The following is a 27,746-nucleotide window of genomic DNA, read 5'->3' on the forward strand; positions in this document are numbered from 1 at the left end:
GGAAATCCTGAATCATTCGAATTTTCATAGTTCCTGAGTTGGGAAATCCTGAATCATTGGAATTTCCATAGTTCCTGAATTGGAAGTCCTGAATCATTGAAAGTTCCATAAATTCTGAATTGGAAGTCCTGAATCATTGAAAGTTCCATAAATTCTGAATTGGAAGTCCTGAATGATTGGAATTTCCATAGTTCCTCAGTTTGGAAGTCCTGAAGCATTGGAATTTCCATAGCTATTCATGGGAATTTCCATAGTTCCTGTGTTGGGAAATCCTGAATCGTGAATAAATCAGATGACCCACCGCAACGTGGGTCTTCCGCGTGGCAGTCAGGCGACTTACAAACTATTTTCTTTCTTTAGAAAGCAAAACCCCTGGTTCTCATATCTTGTTTCTCATATCAGTTATTAAGTTGATTCTTCACTTTCCATTAGTACAGACAAATACATAGAACCATGCCTTACACAGGATTTGAACCTGGGACCTCCGGCGTTGAAGCTGTCTGTGCGGTCGACTACCTACTGGACCACAGCGGCTCTTATAGAATGGGTACAATTACATATGTGTGAGTGTGTGTTTTTTTCTCCTACACTGAGTCTGACAAAGCAAATCCACTCTTTACTACTAAACATCACATTACTTGCATATATAGTTCGGGACAAGCTTAAAGAAATTCGTAACTTATCTTTCTCAGAATCTCAGGCCTGAGGAAGCAAGGTTTTTTTAATTGTTCGTACCTATTGTTCTCTCCTTATCACTCGTTCTCATCTTCATGATTAACTTGGAGGCATAAAAGCGACATGAATCAACCAAACACAAATCTAACAAGTATATACAGGAACTACGACGAACTTTGACGAAAGGTCCGCATTCAGGAACTATGACGAAAGCTTCACATTCAGGAATTTTGACGAAAGCTGAACATTCAGGAACTACGACAAAAGTTCCGAATTCAGAAACTATGACGAAAGCTCGACGTTCAGGAACTTTGACAAAAGCTCCACATTCAGGAATTTTGAGGAAAGCTCAACATTCAGGAACTTTGACAAAAGCTCCACATTCAGGAACTTTGACGAAAGGTCCGCATTCAGGAACTACGACAAAAGTTCCGAATTCAGAAACTATGACGAAAGCTCGACGTTCAGGAACTTTGACAAAAGCTCCACATTCAGGAACTTTGACGAAAGGTCCGCATTCAGGAACTATGACGAAAGCTTCACATTCAGGAACTTTGACGAAAGCTCAACATTCAGGAACTACGACAAAAGTTCCGAATTCAGAAACTATGACGAAAGCTCGACGTTCAGGAACTTGGACGAAAGCTCCACATTCAGGAATTTTGACGAAAGCTTGACATTCAGGAACTTTGACGAAACCTCCACATTCAGGAACTTTGACGAAAGGTCCGCATTCAGGAACTATGAAAAAACTTCCCAATTCAGAAACTATGACGAAAGTTCCGCATTCAGGAACCATGACGAATGTTCCCAATTCAGGAACCGATATATTCATGTGGAATGTTTGAAATGGAATGTTCCCAATAGTTCCAATTTGCCGTATAAAGCGTACAGATAAAATCTCGCCAATTTTTTGCGTCACCTCATGTCATACCAGAGCTGAATATTGGAGAAACAAAATCCTAAAATAGCTTCACGGCTATTGCAGATTACACACGAGGTTCGGGGATTGGATAAAAACATACAATGCGGTTTCTTTTTATTCATCCACCGTCCAGCAAAGAATATCCGACAATAGCGACGTTAAAAAATTTGAATAGATTAAGCGAACGCGATGGATAAAAAAACTCTTATCGTTCTCTCGAGAGAGTGGAAGGAGAAAGAGAGGATGCTGTTTACATAATCTCCTACGAAAACAAAGGAAATCTTCTCAGTGTATCGGAGGGGGAAGGGGGGGGGGGAAGCTGTCACTTCCCAAAAACACATTACCATATTCCCATAACAGATATCTTACCCAGACATTGAGGAAGCGTGTGTTTTTTTGCGGAATATCATCTCGTGTTCTGGATTATTATACATGAGATTTCGGAAGAGGAAGATGAAGGTGTTGGATAAAGAGGATGGACGGGCAACATGACAGAATAGTTATGTTTCTTATTTTTCAGTGTCCCAGGACTAGATTTACAACAATTCCGATCGACACAATGACAATTCTTCTCTCAAGATGGCGTCTCACTTAAGATGTATTACTCCGCAACAATATCATTTAAAAGGAATGATCATCACATCTTACACGTAAAAAAATAGTCTTTTGTTAATTTCACTGTTAAGAAGTGTACTTTTACATATTTTGTACCGTTTTCATAGACAAAGGTTTTAAAGCGCGCACTACATCCTGCGGAAGAATTCTGGTAAAGTGTTGCCAAACTCGTTGGGCACAGCACAATCAATGCGACCACTTATATCGTTTAGAAGCACAATCACGTATTGTACATAAAAATGACATTTTTGTGAATTTCACAGATAATCAAGTATGCCTGTACAAATTTTGAGCCGCTTCCATAGAATTACAAAGATTTTAAAGGGCGCACTATATCCTGCGGAGCATAGGCGCCGACTCCATGGGTCTTGGGGGGGCTCGAGCCCGCCCAATGTTAAAGATTTGTGGCAGAGTCCCCAAAATAATTTTGCTTAAGACGATCTAATGTATTATTTTGCTTCTCTTGTAAAGTTTATTCTGAATTGTGCCACATGAACTTAACTTTAAATACACATTTGAAATGTTCTAGACCATCAACTTTTGGGGGGGGGGGGTTTAAAACCAGAGACAGCAAAACACATGACTTATTACTATATATTAATTATATAATTATGAGTATTGTTAAATTGTTTACTAAAAAGAGTTAAAGACGATGTGCATGAACTAGGAGAGTGGATGGGACGTCCGGCCTACAAATGCTCTCACATGCCATCCAGAACGAGATCATTGATATATTAGGGAGATCTGTTTTGCGGTCCGTAGTAACAGATATTAAAAGTCGAGACTATTTTGCTATTATGGTTGACGAAACTTGTGACATATCCATCCGTGGATAATTAATATTCTGCATTCTAACATGGAATAAAATAATTCATATTTTTTAGGCATTCATGAGCTTTTATTAGGGTTGTGCGGGATGGATCGTGACGGGGAAAATTTTCAATTTTCCGACTAAGTCGGGAAATTTTCGGGAAGGGAAATGTTCAAAATTTACCGAAGCTCTGAAAATCTCGAATTCTACACGTCATTTTTACTTTAAGTGATTTCTGGATAAAAAAAAAACTAACAGTTTACAATAAGTTCCAGAAATTTACAATGCAGAAAACGTCCAGAAATAACGACATTTTAAATTAGCATTCGCTATTTCCCGACTGCTCGGGATCCCGAAAAGTTGGTATCTGGACGGGAAATTTTTCCCGATGGATTCCGAACGCTCAGGCCAAAACTTTAAAAAGCGAGAGAGTGAGTCATTCATTAATTTATTTCAGTGATCAGAGCCCACCCCCAATAATTCCTGCTGCGGAGGAATTCTGATAAGTGTAATTTACGTTATTTATAACTTTCATTTATCGTTTCGTTATAATAAAATCAACCAACTTTTGCATAAGACAAGGGGAAGATCAATAAAAAGTGTCTTCATTGTACTTTTCAATTGAATTTCCCGACAATGTTAGCCAAATAGTCGTAACTTCTTGATACTTTTTCACAGAAACTATTTGGTATGAGGAAGATGAAATTTTAACATTAAAGTCTCGAGAAGACTCGTTATTACTTTAGCACAGGTTTTCCTGTATTGCGCCGATAGTAAATTACTGATAATCAATATTTATGCAAAATACGTGATTATTGATTATTATAGTAAAAATGTCACATTGTGTTGAAGAGAGACAGGAAGGGTATCCTCACTTTTTAAACACTGATATTATTTTCATTATTTTAATTTTTAGTTTCTACATTTTTAATTTTTGGAGAGGACATTAGGAGGTTCCCAGGCGCCCCTGGAACAATCAGTTCACACACCTATGTTGTTTACAGTTTAGACATGAAAATGCACAAGTGCCTTTGATGTTATGAGATTAGCTGGAAGAGGTTCAGACAGAAATGAAAATCCAAGTTCTTTGAATTTTAGTCTTGCACATGTTTAGTGCGTTCTGAAAAGCTAGAAGGGTTAATTACGATTCTGAATTTATTCGCTATTCTCTATGACAGAAGAACGCACCAGAATTCGAAACAGCAAACTCCCGAGACGCTTTGGTCATCACGGAGTTAATCTCTCTAGGCTATGGACGCCTTTAGCAGGTATTAAACAGTGATAATTTCCCATTATCCCCACGCTTTTGGAACAGTGCGCCAGATAGCGCTGCCGTTCCCTTATGAAAGGCAGCCTTCAGACAATGCGGCGGTTCCAATGTGAGAGTTTTATCCCCCGGTTGCTAACTGAAGCGCCCCCTTTCTCAGTGCTGGCTTGAAATCGGCTTAACGGCGAGATCAGGAGAGTAATTTGTATGTTGTTTCAGAAGGACTCCGCCCCCCTCTCCCCCCTCCGCATCCTCTTTTTCTCTCTTGGCGTGGTGTGATTTTGATGCCTCCAAAGAGGATTTTGTCTGTAAAGAAGGGCATGCTGGGAAGGTTTACAGCGTCCGTGTCTCGAAAATGTTTCAGAAGTGTTTCATAGATGGCGCTCTGGTATGTTTTTCTCAAATCTGCCGCTCAAATTGTAATGCAAGTATTATGTTGTTTTATAGTCTTAACAGAAGTCGTCAAGTATATGCACGTGTTTATTCATATATGCCCACAAAAGCCCACTATAAGTCAGCAGCTCTCGAGTGAAGGTAAAAATGTAAAGTACAGATAAATTTGGAAGAATTTCTTTTCAAATTGGGAGTAAGTTTATTGGGGCGTAAGAATTCAATTTGAATTACAACATATAATTTTATTTATATTTGCAATTAACCATCCTTTTATAATTTGGATCTGTGAATTATTATTTTTAATTTCGTGTGCTTTATTTGATGTTGAGCCATATATAACTAGTACAATCTTCATAATCTCGTATTAGAAATTCTATCTGAATTGGTTATAATAATTAAGAACATATTTGTATTTAAGCTATCATTCAAGCTTTTTAAAGAATTTGTCTCAGCTTACGTTACATAAAAGTTTGGCTTTAAAATCTGGTTGAAATACATTCGTATATTAGAGTTGACAAGGTGTAACTTTACGGGTGAACCCTAAGCAAGTCCGGCTGCGCAGTAGCAAAGTGGGAGGAGCTACAGGGTGCCTTAGCCAATGCGCGTCATTGTAGCGTTCTCTCTGCGTGGACTAGCCAAGTTCACCCACAAAGATACAGCTCGTCAACTCTAGAATGAATTTCTGCTAAATGTATGAGGTGAAAGTAAAACTTTTTACTTTGAAATCTGCTGATGTCCAGTAAAGTGCAAACAATTTAAAATTTGAGCTGAGAAGCTGCTTTAAAGGCTATTCTTTTGAACCCAAGTTGACGATAAACAACGAAAGCGCGGATTGGATCTGGCGTTGATGTCTTGAAACAATAGAATAACGAGAGACCCCTTTCACTAACAGATTGGAATATCCCAGCAAACACCCGTAAGCACAACCTGGAAAGGAAAAGGAATCTTTTTCTCCAGCGCCGTGCTCTGGAAACAAACTGGATGCACGCCCCTACGGACATCTCCGTTGCTGGCTAAAACGGTGGGCCTTGATATTGATGAAGCGGTACGTCTTCCGCACGTGGAGTTACCGCGCTGAAACACTCTGGCTGAAAGTGCACAAGCTTCATTACGCATCTCAAGGCAAGAAACAATGGTCCGTCAACCGCAGATGAGCGTTGCTATAGTAACAAACCGTGAGCGCCTCTTGCAGGGGGTGATGGTGGATCTGGGACTTTTTACGAAAATTCCCTTCCAGGTTTTCTTACCGGAAAGGGGTGATCGTATGATTCAACGTTGATGCATGAGGATTTTTCCCTTGGTGGGGAAGTGTCTGTTAAATCCCCAGTTGTAAGTAATTCACTCAAGTACTGATTGAGTGACTTGCTTTATTTACTTCGCTTTTTGTGCATCTTTTGGCTAATTTGCGAAGATGGGGATGAGTGATGAAATTGATGAATGGACAGTCACGAACATCGATACCCAGGCCAGGATTCGAACCATGGACCCCTGGCGTCGTGCTAACCACCCCGCCACGGGGGCCGGCAATGTATTGCAGAGATAAACCAGCATCAGGTAACATATACGGCCAAACTTCCCTGCCTATACCATTTCAAGTAACAATCTATTCACCGTATTGCTAATGCTCTGCTGTCTTTCGTCTCCCTTGTCCCTGGAGCCTTTCGAATTTAATCGCATGTCCTTTTTTGGCTACAGAGACAGCGCTTCTTTCATTCTTGCAAGCTAAGCTCATTTCTCTGTCCCGAAATTTCCCCCATTTCGCGTCCCATCGTTTTTCCGCCTGAACTCACTCCCTGCCTTGTCAAGTCGATCAGGCCTCGGCTCGCAGAAGCCTTGTTTCATCTCTGGGTAGAAAATAAGACACAGGGTCTTCGTTCGAAATTCTAACAGATCTTGAGAAATCGCTTCTCTCGGTGCTGTAGTGTGCTACGTTAAAGGTACGAACTACGTTATCGTCATCCAAGACTCCTGAGAATGAACAAGAGATGGCGTTGATAGTCCTGATGTCGGATGAACCTGATGCGTCGTATCAGGCTGTGAGATTCGAACTCGGGACCCCTTGCAGAAACTTACTCGAATTACATTCATAAAAGTTGCTCGCGAGATTTGAATCTGTGACTTCTCGAATAGCAGGCTTTATTCTTGGATACAAAGTTTTACATTAGATAGAGATGCATCCTTTTAACTTATACCGTAGAATACACAAGTAAGAAAAGGTGCTTAGCACCACGCCATGAAGGCGTATAGAGGGTGTGTGGGTAACGCCCCACACTTTCTTCATCCGGTCGTGAGTGGGGGTGATGTGATCAGCATCACGCCCCTGACCGCCTTTACCCTCCCCCAGGTACCCATGTCATTCGACGCTAGGTGGGCGCCGGAGCCGCTTCCAACGTTAACTTGGGTTCCCGGATTTGAACCGGCGGGGGAATGAACCCGGGACCTTCAGCATGGTAGTCAGACTCGTTACCGACTGAGCCACCGCGGCCACAAGTATCAAAAAAATTCTCTAGTATCCCATGTTTTTGTACGAATAAATTATAACATATGGCGTAGAGGTTGTCGGCAGTTTGCGTAAAACAAATAGAATACGCACCCGTGGTGGAGTGGTTAGCACATGACGTTACGAAGCCAGGGATGCCGGGTTCGAATCCTGGCCTGGGCGTGGATGTTTGTCAGTGTACATTCATCAATTTCATCTCATCATCACTCATCTCCATCTTCGAAAATTCGCCAAAAGTGGCGTAGTAAAATAAAGCAAAAAAAAAACGAATCAATGAAATTAAATACACATGGTAATGGACAATTGATGACATCGAGCAGAGACTGCTACAAAATTCTAAAATACCTTTGAAATATAAGCAAAAGATATTTACGATATTCTGTTAAAATGTTCATCTTTCAGTCCTTCACGAGATCTTACCTCATCGAACTCTTCACATATGTGCGTTGGTATTTAATTTATATTAATCACAAATGTTTGCAAATCTTGGGTTCGATTCTAGATTAGGCTATACTTCACAGGATTCCCCGTGTAAACACCGTAGCATGAAGACACTTGGAACCATGTGATCAGCACCACGCTCCGCCCGCCTTTACACCCAGGGTTGCCCCTCAGGTTCCCTTCGATTTGAGACTGTGTCAGCCTCAGAGCCACTTCATGCAGGGACAAGGCCGAAAAAATTCCGACCTTAGATCTCCCAAGCCGGGAATCGACCCTGAGTCTCCCGTGTGGAAGTCAGAGGATCGTATCTTGCTTTAAACTATCTCAATCGTCTCTTTTAATGTAAAATTGACTTGAAAGAAGCGTTTTGCAAAAGCTTTTAGCGCTATCCTGTTAGAATGCAAACCGCACAGCAGAGGCGTCGTACGGAAAGCATAATCTTTCAGGCGCAAATAATATTGTATATATTTTCTCACCTGCTGTTGGAACGATGCCGAGCTGTGACCTGGGAAGACCCCTGAGCGCCGGGTGAAGAGTAGGGACCGACCTCTGGCTGGGGGTGGAAGTCATGACTACTTGAGGCGAGGCCGCAGTCGCGCTGACCTGTGAGAGTGCTGGTGACGTAGGAGGAGAGATGCTTCCGTTGCTAGATGTCGTGCTTCCACCCCCGCACTGCATGTTGCTGCCACAGTCGCTGGTTTTCTGGCTGTTCAGTAGCTGCATCTCCCACATCTGCTCCTGCCGGATGTCGTCGTTGTAGTCCTGGAAAAGATATCAAGTGTCAGTGGTGCAAACCCTAGTAGGCAGATTATCTCTATATTAGATTGAATTTATGTTACTTTTAATTCAAATTATTGTTTCGTGGAATTCCAGTTGTGTTTGTGCTGCTTCTGGTTGCATAGCGAGTGAATGAAGTAAGTCCCTTGTAATACTTTCGTTCTTTTGGGCGGAATTTTCAAGATTTTATTTCAAGAGATTTCATAAAAATGAATCCATGAAACCCATTTCCGCTGAGAAAGTACTGTACAAGAATTCTGGTTTGTAAATGTAAACTGAGATTTGAAATCTTAAAATTAATAATTCTTATCTATTGTAAGAAAGATATAGAAGTGACGTTAAAGTAATTGTAAATAAGGCCTTCAGATCTACATTCAATGCAACTACAATTTTTACTTTCATATTACTTAACATTATTATTTACTCAGTGATAGTAGAATTATACTAGCTTAGGCTTTTGTATCCCTATAAAAAATCCAAAAGTGATTTTTAAATTTAATTTCGTTTTGTTCTTCTGTTGTTTCCATCGCACAACTTTCATACGTTTTCTCCCTCTGCTCTCCCCTTCCTGCTACATTTATAGTATTTCTCTCTGTGCTATCTGCTTAGTCGGTAACGCGTCTGACTACCATGCTCAAGGTCCCGTGTTCGATAACCGGCCGTTTCAAATCTAGGAACTTTTCTAACGTTGGAAGCGGCCCCGGCGCCCACCCAAGGTCGAATGACATGTTTACCTGGGGGATACAATGGGGGTAAAGGCGGTAAGGGGTGTGATGCTGACTACATCACCCCCACTCACGACCGGATCAAGATAGTGTGGGGCGTTACTCCGACACCCCCTATACGCCTTCATGGCGTGGTTATAAGCACAGGGGAGCACTTTACCTTTTTTACCTCTGCTGTCTTCTGCTCATGCAATTGATACTTTCCTCCCTCTGCTGTCTGCGTACCACTCCATTGATATTTTCCCCCTCTCCTGTCTCCATCCCACTCCATTGATATTTTTTCTCCCTTTGCTGTCTTCTCATTCCGTTGACCTCTTTTCTCACTGTGCTGACTTCTTCCCACTTCATTATTACTTTTTCTCCCTCTGCTGTCTTCTTCCCACTCCATTGATACTTTTCTTCCTTTGCTGTCTTCCTCCCATTTCAATGATACCTTATCTTACTGTGCTGTCTTCTCATTACTTCATGGATACGTTTTCTTCCTCTGTTGTTTTCTTCCCACTCCATTGATATTTTTTCTCCCTTTGCTGTATTCTTCTCATTCCCTTGATACTTTTTCTCACTGTGCTATCTGTTTCCCACTCTATTGATAAATTTCACCCTTTGCTGTCCCCTTCCCACTTTGATACTTTTCTCCCTCTGCTGTCTGCTTACCACTCCATTGATATTTTTCTCCATCTGCTGTCTCTATCCCACTCCACTGATATTTTTTCTCCCTTTGCTGTCTTCTCATTCCGTTGACCTCTTTTCTCACTGTGTTGACTTCTTCCCACTCCATTGATACTTTTCTTCCTTTGATGTCTTCCTCCCATTCCAATGATCCCTTTTCTTCCTGTGCCGTCTTCTTACTACTTCATGGATACGTTTTCTTCCTCTGTTGTCTCCTTCCTACTTCATTGAGACTTTCTTTCCCACTGCTGTCCCCTTCCCACTTCCTTGATACATTTTTCACTACTCTCTCCACCCCACTCCATTGATATTTTTCTTCCTTTGCTGTATTCTTCTCATTCCGTTGATACTTTTACTTATGTGCACTCCATTCATACTCTTTCACCCTCTGCTGTCCCCTTCCCACTTTGATACTTTTCCCCCTCTGCTGCCTCTTTACCAGTACATTGATACGTTTCTCCCTCTGCTGTCTCCTTCCCACTTCCTTGATACTTTTCTTCCTCTGCTGCCTCCTTACCACTCCATTGATACTTTTCTCCCTCTGCTGTCTCCTTCCCACTTCCTTGATACTTTTCTTCCTCTGCTGCCTCCTTACCACTCCATTTATACTTTTCTCCCTCTGCTGTCTCCTTCCCACTTCCTTGATACTTTTCTTCCTCTGCTGCCTCCTTACCACTCCATTTATACTTTTCTCCCTCTGCTGTCTCCTTCCCACTTCCTTGATACTTTTCTTCCTCTGCTGCCTCCTTACCACTCCATTTATACTTTTCTCCCTCTGCTGTCTCCTTCTAACTTCCTTGATACTTTTCTTCCTCTGCTGCCTCCTTACCACTCCATTTATACTTTTCTCCCTCTGCTGTCTCCTTCCCACTTCCTTGATACTTTTCTTCCTCTGCTGCCTCCTTACCACTCCATTTATACTTTTCTCCCTCTGCTGTCTCCTTCCCACTTCCTTGATACTTTTCTTCCTCTGCTGCCTCCTTACCACTCCATTTATACTTTTCTCCCTCTGCTGTCTCCTTCCCACTTCCTTGATACTTTTCTTCCTCTGCTGCCTCCTTACCACTCCATTTATACTTTTCTCCCTCTGCTGTCTCCTTACCACTCCATTGATACTTTTCTCCCTCTGCTGATTCCTTACCACTACATTGATACTTTTCTCCCTCTGCTGTCCCCTTCCCACTTCCTTGATACATTTTTCACTACTCTCTCCATCCCACTCCATTGATATTTTTCTTCCTTTGCTGTATTCTTCTCATTCCGTTGATACTTTTACTTATGTGCACTCCATTCATACTCTTTCACCCTCTGCTGTCCCCTTCCCACTTTGATACTTTTCCACCTCTGCTGCCTCTTTACCAGTACATTGATACGTTTCTCCCTCTGCTGTCTCCTTCCCACTTCCTTGATACTTTTCTTCCTCTGCTGTCTCCTTCCCACTTCCTTGATACGTTTCTCCCTCTGCTGTCTCCTTCCCACTTCCTTGATACTTTTCTTCCTCTGCTGCCTCCTTACCACTCCATTTATACTTTTCTCCCACTGCTGTCTCCTTTCCACTTCCTTGATACTTTTCTTCCTCTGCTGCCTCCTTACCACTTCATTGATTCTTTTCTCCCTCTGCTGTCTCCTTCCCACTTCCTTGATACTTTTCTTCCTCTGCTGCCTCCTTACCACTCCATTTATACTTTTCTCCCTCTGCTGTCTCCTTTCCACTTCCTTGATACTTTTCTTCCTCTGCTGCCTCCTTACCACTCCATTTATACTTTTCTCCCTCTGCTGCCTCCTTCCCACTTCCTTGATACTTTTCTTCCTCTGCTGCCTCCTTACCACTCCATTTATACTTTTCTCCCTCTGCTGTCTCCTTCCCACTTCCTTGATACTTTTCTCCCTCTGCTGCCTCCTTCTCACTTCATTGATACTTTTCTTCCTCTGCTGCCTCCTTACCACTCCATTTATACTTTTCTCCCTCTGCTGTCTCCTTCCCACTTCCTTGATACTTTTCTTCCTCTGCTGCCTCCTTACCACTCCATTTATACTTTTCTCCCTCTGCTGTCTCCTTCCCACTTCCTTGATACTTTTCTCCCTCTGCTGTCTCCTTCCCACTTCATTGATACTTTTCTTCCTCTGCTGCCTCCTTACCACTCCATTTATACTTTTCTCTCTCTGCTGTCTCCTTCCCACTTCCTTGATACTTTTCTTCCTCTGCTGTCTCTTTACAACTGCATTGATACTTCTCTCACTCTCCTGTCTTCTTACTACTCCAGTGATACTTTTCTTCCTCTGTTGTCTCCTTCCAACTCCATTGATACTTCTCTCCCTCTACTGTCCTGTCTGCTTACTACTGAGTTGATACTTTTCTCCCTCTGTTGTCTCTTTCCCACTTCATTTGATACTTCTCTCCCTCTGTTAAATGTATGAACTTAAATGATGGCCTCCCGATGGTGTAGTGGTATTGGCGTTGCCTTGTAATCCTGTCGAGGTTCATATTGATTCGGATTCCGGCTTAAATTGTAGACCCAGTCCCGATTAGCCTTTCTCTGTATAACTTGGACTTAAGAACAAACTAATACAATCAGTAAACCTAAATACATTAACAGATTGTTTTAGTACTTTATTGTTTTAACATGATTAATTTTGCTGTGTATTTTGTTTCACAATATATTCCCTCGATGATGAATGACGTCATATCTGAGTACTCGCCACAGTCATAATGTTTCGTCAAGCAGCTTGCTCGTGACTTTGTGGCATTTTTCCTTATGGAACGAGTGGCATCGGAAAAACTATTTTTTGTAATTTATTTTATGGAGATGAAACAGTTAACTCCATCAATGTTTGTTAAAATTGCAATTAAATGCTTCTCAAATGTTGCATAATCACTCCATGCGTTTTGTCCTCTTACTGAAATTTTATGTAACATTAGTTTAAAAATTTGTCAAAAGATGGCAATTCAGGCATAGGAAATATCCCTGACATTTTTGAAGCATCCTCATCAGCAACAGTACGTCCGTTTGTATTCAGAAAATCAACCTCTAAAATCACTAATGAATAATATATTCTTGTTACAATAAAATAATTGGTTTTCAGTAAATTGATGCAAAATTAATAACTTGTGGTTTTAGCTTACCCGTGCCGCACGAGAAATTTACTTACCTGAGGGCGGAAGGAGCTCACAGGCCCACACTTTGTTTAGTCACTAAAATTCAAGAAACGGTTTTGTTATTCAGTCACTGCTTCTTATGTTGATTATGTATGTGCGGTTATTTATTAATTATAATAATTACAAAAATTACCATTATTAATAAAAATCAATATCCAATTATTGCACGAGTGTCACACACATTTTACCATTTACTAAAACGAACCAAAGACATAATTTTTATATTAATGCCTCTTGTTTACAGAGGTGCAGTTGTTTATTAATTATAATAATTAATAAAAGGTACTATCGTAACAAGATAAGTATACACTGTCACTGGCATGAATGTCTCGAATGACACGCAATCAAAGATGGCGTCTGATAGTGAATTTTGCCTCCTATCTACATCATAACACCATTAAGCCTTGTTTCCATGATATGAAAAACTCAATACGCTGACCAGAAATTTATTTTATTATAAAACGTAAACTAAACGTAACGTTTCAACCTTCAAGTCTTCTTCAGACTCTGCACCAAGTACAAATGTAACAAGGTACAAAACAGGACGATATATATGCACAAACATTACTCCCCTCCAGACTATTAGAAAGATGTTCTGGAACATTCTAGCGGGTGGCTTTCCCTTGTCAACTGTACTTTCACCTAAAAGGCTAAATATATTTACTTCCATCTAGAATGTGGTTGGACTCTTTATCTCACGCTCTTTTCCTTCATTCTTCTTCCTTCTCTCCTCTTTCACTCTTGTGAAGAGAAGTAATACAGAAATATTGAAAACACCCTAGTGAACAATGTAATTTATTTTCAATTTCTTATAAAAAATTCACATTTGAAAAATCGAAAAATAAAGTGGGGTACCCCCTCCCCCTCGGGTAAGCTAGGGTAGTCACAGTACCCTAGCACCTCTAGTGCCTCTTCCTGAACCAATCTCAGATGTTGGATTTTACCTCTATTGAAATGGCGGCCATGTTTGTCGTGGCCGGCAAAACCAGTGTGCCTCTCTTTTCGCAAATTATCATCTGGAGGTTGCATTTAACAAGATCTAACGAGCTTTACGAGTTTCCTACAAAGGCGGTTGCGTGTTTTGCATCCTGCTCCGCCGTCCAACTGCGAAGGAGAGTATTGGTGGAGGAGTTTGTAACGAGGTAATAATACGCACATTTCCCTACGTGCGTTTTAGAAACGCACAATGCCCGTATCGGGTCCGATTCTGTTCTCCGCTCGTTCTCGGGTTACGGATTGATGCGCTCGGACGATTCGTTTTTGTTCGGAGCCGACGGGTTGAACGGGTGTCCACCGTGTTGCTCTTAAAACGTTAACATTGTTACAGAAAGACCGATAGAGGTCGCGCTGAAAGGAGAAAGAATATGTTGTGGGGAATGCCGGAAGGTATATTGGCGGAAGGTACTCTGTGGGCAAAATAAGAAGGGATATATGCATATTTTTTGCCGGTACTTGTCACAGAAAGAAGAAAGGAAGAGTATTAGTAATATAACTCTCAATATGGCAGATATCTCATTATAAAACGGTGTTAGATGCAATAAAAGTTTCTACCACGTTTCCAGTGTGACTGGGATGGTAAATTCTGTGGCTGAAGAATCCTCTCCGCTATTTCCTTCCTCTTACACTCTCCACTACCTACTCTTTCCATAATTGCGGGGCCTTCCAGATGGTGCAGTGGTAGTGTCGTCGCCTTGTAAGCAAGGGGTCCCGGGTTCGATACCACATGGAGGCATATAGTGGTACGGACCCCACTTTAAACTGTAGGTTCAGTCTCGATTAGCCTTACTGTGCATAAAGTGGACTTAAAAACACAAAATCTTCCCATACTTGCCCTTATTACACTTTCTTTCGATGGTTCGTACCATATGCCTTTCCTTAGGCACTGGGACACACAAAATACACGATATGATGGACTTCAGGTCGCCGAAGGTCACATCTACGTGACACAAATCCTCAAGATCATGAAGTTTTCGATATTGCCGATTTGCATCAACATCAAATATTGTCAATTTTCTCTGGTGGTCTACCCTGATGGAAAGGAAAAATTAAAAACTCCTTTCGTTTCAAAATGTTATCCTCTGTTAATGTCACTCTACACCATTTTTGAACGTCATCCTGTTCGGTTCGTAATCTCGCCATATGCACACTCTTTTCTAACACCATTTTATTTCTACTATGTCCATCCAGAACTTGACCTTCGAGTTTTTGTCACACTCCTGCACCGTGAACCTATCTGGCCTTGTGCTTATTATGTGACACACTCTCTGCCACAAAATGTGTAAACTGGCACAAATAAGTTGCCTCCAGTCCTATAAACTGCTGATGCCCTTTTGATGCATCCAAACACACTCAAAAATGCAGGAAATTGTATTTTTTTAGCTGCACTTCTGCATGAAGCACTAGTTTAGCTGTGTCAATTCATGCACCAAAATTGTATCAATCTTGGTCTTTTGTATTTAGAGTTATCTGTGTACACTTCCTTTCCAACTGCAACCTAGTTGCACCGTTCACCTGGGCACCTACTACACCTACACGAGTACGTCTGCGACGGTGCAAACCAAGTAGCTTTGCAACTACCAATCAGTAGCACAAAATGCACTGCAAAGTTTTACCTATCGAGCTAACTTTTTTTCAGGCGGTGGCATGGAACTCTAATTCACTCAGGGTTCGGAGAAAAGTACACAGTCTAAAGTTAGAGAAAGTATAATAATAAATTTAGCTGGATACACTTATTCAATAGCAACTGTAAACCGTGTAAGTTTAGCACACGACCTTGTAGGATATTACACTCACTTCGCTAATATACTGCCATACAATGGGAGGAGGGGGTGGCTTCTGTAAACTGCCGTAAACTGGGAACAGACACACTGCGGCTGCTGCCCTCTGCAGTAGTAACCTTAACTCCAACACACGTTAGGAAAGTGCAGTTTTTACTGACGCAGTCTTCTGTAGCTTCAGGCTCTTTACAGGAAACTGTCTGCTTTGGGGAACAAAGGCATCTATTAAGGTCACCCTCACGATAATCGTCGTACGTTATCTGACCTGTAATTTTACAGTCAAAGCTACACCTCGACCCTTGTCGTGTACGGCCTAATAAAGCCCAGCACCTTTCGGTGCGGTTGAAGCTGTAAACGGCAATGCTGTAATTACAATTACCGTTCCGTGTACGCCCAGCGTTAACGATAACGGGGTACACAACGGTATACATTATGAGCGGTTGCCTAGTAACCCAACCCATCAATCTCCAGGCGGGGTACCGCTGGTTGATAGTTACGGAAACCTCTCGCAGTCTTTAGCGGAGAGCACACTTCTTTAGGGTGCTTTGCCTCTCGCAAAGCGGAGTGCACCTTTCCTCCACGTCAGTTTTTAAGAGAGATCTTATCGTGAACAGACCTGAAAGCCAACCGAATCATCTCCAGGAAGCTATCAATTCGGGGTAAGCCACGGCACCTAGCGACCTGTTGGGCGAGATGAGTCAAGGCAAACTGGATAATCAACCTTTTCCTGCTCCCACAAAAATAGGCAATAATTAGGCTGGAGAGTTCAATGAACTGATCGATCTCCAACCACCCGCACTGGTAACGATCAGGCTGGAAAATTCTTACGAACTCAACTGAAGAAAATTTGTTGCGCGGCCGGTTATATAGCCTCGGTTCAAAGTAGCGCCTCGAGCGCCGTTCACGCGAACTACGTATAACCGTGCGAGAGCAGGCAAGGCCATCTCTACGGCGGTAGATTGAACTACGTGCTCAAAGCACAAACGATAAATATATATTATAATGTTAAACGTGTGCTAAATGTTAATATACAATTATAAGATAGGCATTATAAATTCTTTGCGACCACGCAGGGCTTGATCAACATTACAACTCAGCATAATGTGCTAACACAGAGCACCTGACCTCATTATCAATAGATCATAACACTATTTACAATGAATGGTTAACGCAAATAACGTTGACAGAATTAGCAATAAACAGGGACACTAATAAACACTCAGAAACTAAATAATTGTGATGACCTCGCAGGATCATTACATAGTCTACCCATTGGACTTTCCCTCACGCTTTCTGAACGCTATGCTTTGACTGGAAGCTTATCTGGTTCTATTGTCTCCATATGCCCTCTCCTTACACTGTTCTCTGGCTTTTTCCACTTTTGGTGCATCTTTGGTCTTCCATTATGTATTTTCTTAGTTTTATGCCCTGTACATCCGTACTTTCACGGTGGTCATATTAAGGATAATTTACATTTTCCATTCTTGGTTTTCCAGAGTTTGCTCAAATATTCGGAGGAGCCTGCAGCCCCTTCAGCCCGCCTATTCGTACGCCTTTGGACAGAGCAAAGGTCATTTTCCTCACCGCTTTTGTGAATCCCACAAAGGGAATTCCTAAATTTGTCCGGTTTCTCTCCTGAAACCCCTAGTCCTTTGTAGCATCAGTAACACCTTCCATTCTCCCTGCAACCACATCTTTCTGTTAATGCAACCAGTGAGAAGCTGACGATCTTCAAATTCCCAAAACGAACTGTGAATTCTTGTATCAGTGTCTAAAAGCGTGACCCACCATCACCCTGTGGATCCAGGAGGTGATGGACCTACGCAGAAGGGCTGTCAAGTGAACAATGAGAAGGTACTTTTACCACAAGAACGGTATTGTGCAAATTGACGATGTTTCTTTTGTGACACGTGAGCCAAGTTTTGTCGCAAGCCCGTTCTACCGACTTATCCCACTTGCATGATTCTCTTTCAATGGCTTTTACTAAACTAATTATGTAGGGGCGGTGGAATAACCGCGAGAGGGATTAAGCGTGAAAGAGCACAACCGCGAAACGTAACACAGGATTAAACGCGAAAGGAACAAGAGCGAAACGGAAGAAGCGCGAACGGAATAAACGCGAAATGTTTAAGCGCGAAATGGATTAATAGCGAAAGGAACAACCGCGAAACGGATTAATCGCGAAACCAAAATTGAACATGGGAATAAGCGCGAAAGGAACAAAAGCGAAACTGAATAAGCGCAAAAGGAACAACCGCGAAACGAAAATTTAACAGCGGAATAACCGTGAAACGAACAGCCGCGAAAGGAATTAATCGCGAAACGAAAATTTAACACCGGAATAACCGCGAAAGGAAAAACCGCGAAAGGGATTAAGCGCGAAACCAAAATTGAACACCGGAATAACCGCGAAAGGAACAGCCGCGAAATGAAAATTTAACACCGGAATAGCTGCGAAAGGAACAGCCGCAAAAGGGATTAATAGCGAAACGAAAATTTAACACCGGAATAAGCGCGAAAGGAACAACCGCGAAAGGGATTAAGCGCGAAACCAAAATTGAACACCGGAATAACCACGAAAGGAACAGCCGCGAAATTAAAATTTAACACCGGAATAGCTGCGAAAGGAACAGCCGCAAAAGGGATTAATAGCGAAACGAAAATTTAACACCGGAATAACCGCGAAAGGAACAACCGCGAAAGGGATTAAGCGCGAAACCAAAATTGAACACCGGAATAATCGCGAAAGGAACAGCCGCGAAATGAAAATTTAACACCGGAATAGCTGAGAAAGGAACAGCCGCAAAAGGGATTAATAGCGAAACGAAAATTGAACACCGGAATAACCGCGAAAGGAACAACCGCGAAAGGGATTAAGCGCGATACCAAAATTGAACACCGGAATAACCGCGAAAGGAACAACCGCGAAAGAGATTAAGCGCGAAACCAAAATTGAACACCGGAATAACCGCGAAAGGAACAACCGCGAAAGAGATTAAGCGCGAAACCAAACTTGAACACCGGAATAACCGCGAAATGAACAACCACGAAAGAGATTAAGCGCGAAACCAAAATTGAACACCGGAATAACCGCGAAAGGAACAACCGCGAAAGAGATTAAGCGCGAAACCAAACTTGAACACCGGAATAACCGCGAAATGAACAACCACGAAACGGAATAAGCGCGAAACCAAAATTGAACACCGGAATAACCGCGAAAAGGAACAACCGCGAAAGGAACAGTCGCGAAACGAAAAATTGAACACCGGAATAACCGCGAAAAGGAACAACCATGAAACGGATTAAGCGCGAAACCAAAATTGAACACCGGAATAACCGCGAAAGGAAGAGCCGCGAAACGAAAATTTAACACCGGAATAGCTGAGAAAGGACCAACCGCGAAAGGGATTAACCGCGAAACCAAAATTGAACACCGGAATAAACGCGAAAAGGAACAACCGCGAAACGGATTAAGCGCGAAACCAAAATTGAACACCGGAATAATCGCGAAAGGAACAGCCGCGAAATGAAAATTTAACACCGGAATAGCTGCGAAAGGAACAGCCGCAAAAGGGATTAATAGCGAAACGAAAATTTAACACCGGAATAACCGCGAAAGGAACAACCGCGAAAGGGATTAAGCGCGAAACCAAATTTGAACACCGGATCAATCGCGAAATGAACAACCACGAAAGGGATTAAGCGCGAAACCATAATTGAACACCGGAATAACCGCGAAAGGAACAGTCGCGAAACGAAAAATTGAACACCGGAATAACCGCGAAATGAACAACCACGAAACGGATTAACCGCGAAACCAAAATTGAACACCGGAAGAAGCGCGAAAGGAAGAGCCGCGAAATGAAAATTTAACACCGGAATAGCTGCGAAAGGAACAACCGCGAAAGGGATTAAGCGCGAAACCAAAATTGAACACCGGAATAAACGCGAAAAGGAACAACCGCGAAACGGATTAAGCGCGAAACCAAAATTGAACACCGGAATAATCGCGAAAGGAACAGCCGCGAAATGAAAATTTAACACCGGAATAGCTGCGAAAGGAACAGCCGCAAAAGGGATTAATAGCGAAACGAAAATTTAACACCGGAATAACCACGAAAGGAACAACCGCGAAAGGGATTAAGCGCGAAACCAAAATTGAACACCGGAATAACCGCGAAAGGAACAGCCGCGAAATGAAAATTTTACACCGAAATAACCGCGAAAGGAACAGCCGCGAAAGGGATTAATCGCGAAACGAAAATTGAACACCGGAATAACCGCGAAAGCAACAGCCACGGAACAAAAATTGAACACCGGAATAACCGCGAAAGGAACAAGCGCGAAACTGATTATCCGCGAAACCAAAATTGAACACTGGAACAAGCGCGAAAGCAAGAACCGCGAAAGGAATAAGCGCGACAGGAATTAACGGCGAAAATTTCACTTTCGCGGAAGTTCTGGCGACCCATTATGTACTGTATTCGCTCATTGAAAGTCCTCAATAGGCTTCATTTCATAGAAACATGGAACAACTTAATTCCCTAGTTCATGCCTAGAACTGTTGCGATTTAGTTGTATGCTTTATATTCGAAGCCTTCCTCCTATTTCCTGTTGACAAGTGCGTGTCCACCGCGTGGGACTTGCAACCTTCCAAGATGTTCTAGATATAATGGCCTCACAGAAAACGTATAGACTAAGGATGTCCCATTGTAATCAAAAGGTCTTGGGGTCGAATGACGGTGGGGGCTCCATCTGGAATTCGTATTTGATCTGAGAGTTTAGTCCATATTAGCCTAGGAAAAGGTAAAAGCTGTCTATTCCTTATGCATGACATAGAACTCCATACATTCTCGATGTAGGCCATAGGGGAGGTGCTGCCATCAGCACCACACACAGTTCGTCTTTGCCTCCCATGGTTACCCATTAGTTGGAGGATGGGCGAGCCCTAGAACCACTTATACAAGGACATTACCATCCCAGGAATCGAACCCGGTCTCCCGGATTTCTGTTCACACCATTGGTTGATGAGAAGGAGCAGTTCCTACCAGGAATCCAGAAAAAAAACATTCCCGATATCGACGTACACGTGATACAACCAGGAAACTCAATCGCTGACGTCACCAGTCAATAATTGCAAGTCTGCAAATGGTCAACCGTGCGCTTAAGCTCCCTCTGCATGGATTTCGCGCAATACTAAACGCATTACGCACCGTTGCTCTTCGCTGGTCCTCCATATCTGTAGCTGTTGTTCCACGGAGCGTGAACACATTGGGTTCCCATTGAAACAGATCTGTTTAGATCATCAGTGTTGCCAACAGTAGATATATATCGGCAAAAGGTACTGAATTAAATGTAGTGTGCAGGGCGATGGGAAAAGTTGCACTGTTCCTACAAGGCCTTCCAAGTAGTGTTATTGATTCTTCATCGTTGTTAAGATGATGAGAGAAGATGTGAGAATACTTATGATGCTGTATTTATTCCAAAATGGAGCAATTGAATCTCATATGTCGTGTTCGAGATATTAATTACCCCCACAATCCTTCCTAAATTGCACTGCTTATGGTATCCTCAATGTCGGAAAAATGTTAGAAGTTTGCTACACTGCACACGTCTTTCTTCTCTAGTTAGCAAACTCGCCATATCATCTGCGTATAGGGTTAAGAGAACCATCGCCCAAACGTCCAAGACTTTCTAGTCATTTTGAAAATTTCTGTTTTAGATACACTTTGTTTCCGTTACAGACAGAATAACTAACATACACAACTTTCAATGTTTCTGAATATTTCATGACTTGGCAACACTAGTTGTCTAGTAAGTAATCAAGGTTTCCTGGCGAAGAATAGATTCGCCTGGGCTATCGGTCAGGTGAGTTGCGGAAAGGAATCAATGCTTTCGAGAGGTTATGTCACTCTACCCTAAAGATGAGTGTGTTGTCTGTGTTTATAAAGATAAAACAACCAGAGCGTGTAACATCAACATTGAAGTGGAACTCTGAACGTCTCTAGAGATTTCAAGAACGTAGTGATTGGTAACACTGTCGAATTCCATTGGACAGAAGGCATCCTCAGTATGAAGGATCAGGTTGCTGGAGATTTTAAGAAATCGTGATTTGGAAACACTGACCTATTGCATTAGAGACAGCGCACTCAGAGTAAAAAGAGTATTGAGGTTCAGCTCTTTTTTTTGGTGGGTTTGTGGGGGGGGGGGATGGAAAAATGATGGCAGCGACATGTTCCTGGGATATTCTGTGAAATAGTGTCAACAGGGGAGCTGAGTTGGCAGTTGGTTAGTCTCACGTAATGCCACCCGCGGCGCCACTCTCGGCGGGTAATATCCCAAGTCTGAATAGGTGTGTTATGACGGGAGGACTGGTCTATGCCCGGCTTCCGAAATGGAACGTAAAAGGGAATAATGGGGAGGCATAGGGGGGTCCTGCGAGAGGGGTTTCTGGGAGACAGACATTTTGGAGATCCACGTTTAGGAGTAGGAAACGGGAAACAACTAGTGACCTCTATCGGAACGATTTTCGTCACAGGGGTTAATGGAGCCTGCTCGGACAAACGATTTCAATCAAGCTTTTGATCGTGTAGGTCAATCCTGCTCAGAATTTCCTCCCAGTAGATTTGCCTCTAGAATCCATGAGGCGTTATTTCATTGGTCATAGCTTGCACTTCAGCATCAACAAGGCCACACCACCATCACATCAAGTTCATTCTGTTCGCGAACTGAAAGTACCATGTAAATAAATGTTTCAATCTGTAACTTATCCATGGCTATATTTTGAGAGGGGCGGAACATGGCAATTCGTGTGACCTAAATATGTGTATTTGCTCGGGTAGTAACAGTCTACATGCCCCTGCCAGTGGCGTCACCACCAATGTACATCGTCCTTGTCTAGTTAACGAAATTGCTGTATCGTCTGCGTACAGGGTCAAGAGGATCGTCGCCTGGACATTAATGGCTTCCTAGTCATCGTAAAAACCTCTGGTTTGGAAACACTGGCTGTGTCCGCTACATTTCCCTACTCCCTGTGGCCTCGTTACTGATACATACTGGTAAAGTGTTCAGAATAATTTATACTCTTTGCAGTTCTCTGGTTGCCTCATGCATTCTATAGGACTAAAACGGCTAGCACTATTGCCCTCACCGAGAGCTGATATGCGTTGAATAGTAAAACATTATGTACGGAAACAATGTTCAACATGAATGAACCTCAACAAATATATAACACATATTTTGCCTAATTCTTTCGATGATAAATTTGAGAGGGTTGCCACCCCCACTAGAATGCGCGTCAAATCCCCTGCATATGGCCTTGAACAGCACCAGCGAATCACAGACGTGCGGCGTTGCCTAGTTCCGTGAGAAGGCGTTCCGCTCAACCACGCTGTCTGTTTTCCGCGTCAGATTTCGACATGGCACCGCTGCAGTGCGCTGCTATTGGCTAACGCCATATGCAGGAGATTTGACGCGCACTCTAGCTATACACTTGATTGCAAAAATATGGTAGGTCTGCATTCATAGAGACAATTGACTCAACTGCGCACGCGCTAACTGGACGGGTTCATTGGCAATATGTGATGGCTTCACGGAAAGGAATGTTCCGCGAAAATCATATTTGTTTCACTTTGAAAGAGTTTGTTGCAGTTGTGACGACAATTAACAATCAGAAAAAAGCGACAAAATACAGGTGAAATACTGATGCGAAACCCAGAAAATAGTTCCGTTCATGCTTCTTCGCCTTTCTGGTTTGGATTCGTCTACTTGAGCTAGGCTCGCCTTCCGCGACCGAACAGTACGAGATATTGTGATGGTTTTCGTGCAACGTGTTCCGACACTTTCAAGGTTTACCTTAACACGTGCCATCTTGGTGGCCTACCTTGACAATGAAGCGGTCGAACAGTAATGTGTGAATTGGACTTAGTATTCCGGAATACAGATTGGGCCATCTAGTGTTGATTTATTGAAATGATAACGGAACTTTATGCATAACCTGTAAAATATATTACTAAGGAGTTACTTACTGGAACCAGGAACCTCCGTACTTCCGCCAAAGCATAGGCGATTCTCGCATGAGCTTCGGCAGGTGGAGCGAACGCTGTGACTTCTACGTGAAGATCTTCGTTCAGATGAGAGTACCTGGGGTCGCCGGAACATCTCAGTTCTTCCTCCTGAAATTACACACGGATCGGCATCAATATCAGAGAGAAAGAATGCAGGTTGTAGCCGTACAACACAGTTTTTCATATACCTTACGAGACATCAATATAAACAAGTTACACTTTACGTATGCAACTACGTGGCACAATTTATGTAGGCAACCACGCGGCACACAATTATCACTGATATTAGTTCCAAGTTTTCCGGGGGCATTTCTATGTTCGTTAAGCTGTAGGTCTGACGATCACAAGTGCTATGGTCCTTGACAACCTTTCTTAATCAGATTTCTTATCTTTGTAACTTAGGCGCGTTTGCCTGTAGATGCAGACTTTTGATACATCCTGCACAGATAGAAAGACTAACGTATAAACTGCTCCTTGCACTTTGCGACATGTCAAGTGAGAATGTGGAGGTAGGGTCCCACATATTCACAACCTCGGCCATTTATGGAAGTGAAGTGATTATCACCATGCTCCGGCCGCCTATACCCATGCCGCTGTTCTTTACAAGCTGAGTAAACCCCTTTCATGCAAAGTCATGATAGTGCGCAACACATTACAGATATCTGCCGTACTGGAAGTGATGTGATCAGCACCATGCTCAGGACTCCATATGATAAGACGATGATTGAACCTCAGAGCCGGTTTATAATGGATATTTTCGTTTTCTTTTCCCATGAAATCGTCCACCCCGCCAATCGAACCAGGGTCTTGTACATGACAGTAATATCCTGTCGTCTGGACTCATGAATAATCCTCCATGGTATCTGTGTTGTGTGCTTTCCAGATGTCCTTTCCTCGGTTTCCTTATCATCCTTCTTCCTCATCGTCGCGATTATCCAAAAGTGACAGAAACGCGAAGTAAAATAAACCAAATAATTCATTCCAATACAAAAAGCACCCATTCCCAGTTCTGAACTCGAACCTGGGACCATAATATAGTGCCTTCGAAATGTCCCCGCACTCATACCAGGGTTGTTAAAAGTCCAGGAATTTTAAATAAATTCAATTCCGGTCCAGGAAAGAAAATGAGTAAACGTAAATGGGTCCTGGACCGTAAATAACCTTTATATCTGTAAAGTATTTCAATTCGGTCCAGGAACCTTTTTTCCGGCTCAATTTAAGGACCTCCCCGATGGCACAGTGGCAACGTCGTTGCCTTGTAATCAAGGGGTCGATACCCGGTGGAGGCGCATAGTGGTTCGGATCCCACTTTAAACTGTAGATCCAGTCCCGATTAGCCTTGTTGTGATTAAAATGGACTTAAAACACCAAATCAATCAATCAATCCGGCTCAATTTAAATACGATCCAGGAACCTTTTTTCCCGGATGTATTTAACACTAGAATTACCAGGAAATTGATTATACAAGAACTACCAAAGGGGTCATTTGACCATTCATCCCCATTGCTCCATGGAAATGGCAATAAATGCATCAAGCTCATCTAGAGAAATCGACCAGTTAGGATCATCTAAAACTCGACGGACCTCAGCTTCTGTACACATGTTTATATTTCGCAGCATGGTATCAGTTACAACCAGTCTGAATGCACTTCCACAAGTATCATCCACATTACACGTGGCATGTGACGTGGGTACTGGTTTGGTACGAACTATATTATGTTTTTGTAATCTTCCGCGTGTCTTGTTGTTTACATCCAATACCTTCCACACCGTCTGATCCGGAGCCACTTCACTACCACTAATTTGAGTAGAATTCCCTTGTTCAGATCCTTCACTTGAATCACAATCAGTATATCCGACATCTACGTCAGAACTACTGGAGACATCTTCTTTGTCAAGGTCTGTTTCAGTCCAGCTGTCACTGCCTTCATCACCAGAAACACTGTCGTCAATATCCTGCAACCGTGGTAGAATCTCTGCCCCTGTAAGTCGTTTACTCTCTGTAAACTCCATAATTTACAAACACTAAACACCTTGCTTCAAAACAACCACAATGGCTGTTCACAATTGTTTCAGGGGTATCTATAATACACCTTCATAAAAAGGTATCTACAAGAATCGAAAAAGTCGTGTTTTTTTATCCAGGGTTAAAAAATAGGCAGGTGTCAAAATGACCCCCCTGGTAGTTCTAGGTAAATCATCATTTTAAAGAAAACCAATAATAATTTAAATCTGATATTAAGGGTGTAATCACAATGATTAGAGAGAAGAAAAGTGACGCCACCTGTTGAGCATATTTTAATTAATGTTCAAATTATAGAATGATGAATGACGTTGAGGGGTCAAAATGACCCCTTTGGTAGTTCGTGTGTTAAATACGGTCCAGGGACCTTCTTTTCCGAAGTTGCGTATTGTTTCATTGAAAAAAGGTCCCTGGACCGAATTTAAATTGTGCGATGAAAAAGGTTCCGTTTCTGCAGCGAAACCCAATGAAACCTATTAGAATTTATGGGGTCCTGCACTTTGAACAACCCTGACTCATACTTTAAAAATATGCTATTCATCTGTATGAGTTGGTGAGCCTGCCAGGAGGAATTGGTACGACCTTGAAGAACGAGTGTGTCATACTTAGAGCAGTACCGCTCTTACAGTCCTCGGTGTGAGACGTACAATCACAGTTTGTCAACAATTCCATTTGAGCACACCACCCACTGAGACGGGGCAACAAAAACAAACAGAACTTCTGTTGTCTTAGACAACTTGTCTATTGAATCAAATGGTGTAACGCCCACTACTGCAAAACGCGCAGAGTGAGATGCAGGAAACGCGTCTGTTGCCGTGTCTCAGTGGGTGTTAAGCTTTAGGCGCACAAAGCGAATCGCTATGTTGGAAGCATATTTTGAGCATGTCGTATGACAAATTCAGTTTCAATATTCTTTGTGTGTGTTTCAGCACGCGGAAAGCGGTTTGCCGTCTTGTCAGTGTATTATTGATCTAGGAGATTGCAGTATTGCTCACATTTAGTTCACAAATTGAAAGATATAGTTAACAAATGCAAGTATTCATTACGTTGACAAGTGCAATTAATTATAATCAAAAAATTCTCAAACATTGAGTTCGGGGAAGTTACCCTTGACCTTTTGTACCCCTAGAGAAACTGAAATATCTTGCATGGTTCATGAAGATTTGGTTCTTTATGAGCGTTTTCAGTTGATTTTAGGTCTCGGGAATGTGTTATTGTGAAGTAAAGTACGTCTGTTACCTTAGCGTGTTACTTTACCGTGTAGCAGAACAACCCGAAGGCGTCGCGCAAGTGAATATAGCACCCAAAACGACTTTCCACAACAGCAGCATTAATTTTACGTAGTTAGGTTAGGATTGGTACTGATAGTTATTTTCGACGTGTTCTTTCGCTATTTTAGTATACATACAAACAGTTTTTACTAACAAAAAGCTGCGAAAATCAGTGGCGTCGCGTGCGGTTCGCATACCAGTGTTCACAATAATGTTTTTGTACTGAATGCAGATTTACTCCACTCCCTTGTAACTTCATCTTGAGTTGAAAAATTGAGAATAACAGTTCAATTTATTTTCAACAATTTTCCCCCAAAATCACGCTATATTTAAAGTAATACAAAAAGGACCCAGGGGAAATTGTCCCTCTCCCCCCTTAAAATCCGAAAGGTTTAACGAATTCTCGCTAAAGTTTGCAACTATGTAGTCACAGACCTTTTCGAGTCCCCCTAGACATGCCTTTTGTATACTGCACTCTGGTGCCGAATGTAAGAAGTATTGCCGCTTGCATACTGTGTTCGCACAGCGAAGTGAACATCTTCTGGGTATAGTGGCCAACAGTCCCTTAGCTGTCAGCTCTACGCAACACGCACAGCAATTGTGTTCAACGCCCTCCGTGGAACACCGTGGGAGTCAGTGTTACCAACTATCTAG

At 42.3% G+C, this 27,746-nt stretch overlaps 1 protein-coding gene across 1 annotated transcript in view; it reads right to left on the reverse strand.

The window, feature by feature from the left end:
• Positions 1-27,746, reverse strand: part of LOC145980240 (KH domain-containing, RNA-binding, signal transduction-associated protein 2-like) — a 357,457-nt gene that overhangs the window by 97,925 nt on the left and 231,786 nt on the right. Inside the window, exons 3-4 of the mRNA XM_083113253.1 lie at positions 23,760-23,906; positions 8,104-8,389 (exon numbers count right to left, since the gene is read on the reverse strand). Coding sequence (XP_082969379.1) covers positions 8,104-8,389; positions 23,760-23,906 — 433 coding nt within the window. The remainder of the gene's footprint in view (positions 1-8,103; positions 8,390-23,759; positions 23,907-27,746) is intronic.

This window comes from Lepisma saccharinum, chromosome 27 (assembly GCF_977018435.1).
Source record: "Lepisma saccharinum chromosome 27, izLepSacc3.1, whole genome shotgun sequence".
NCBI lineage: Eukaryota > Metazoa > Arthropoda > Insecta > Zygentoma > Lepismatidae > Lepisma > Lepisma saccharinum.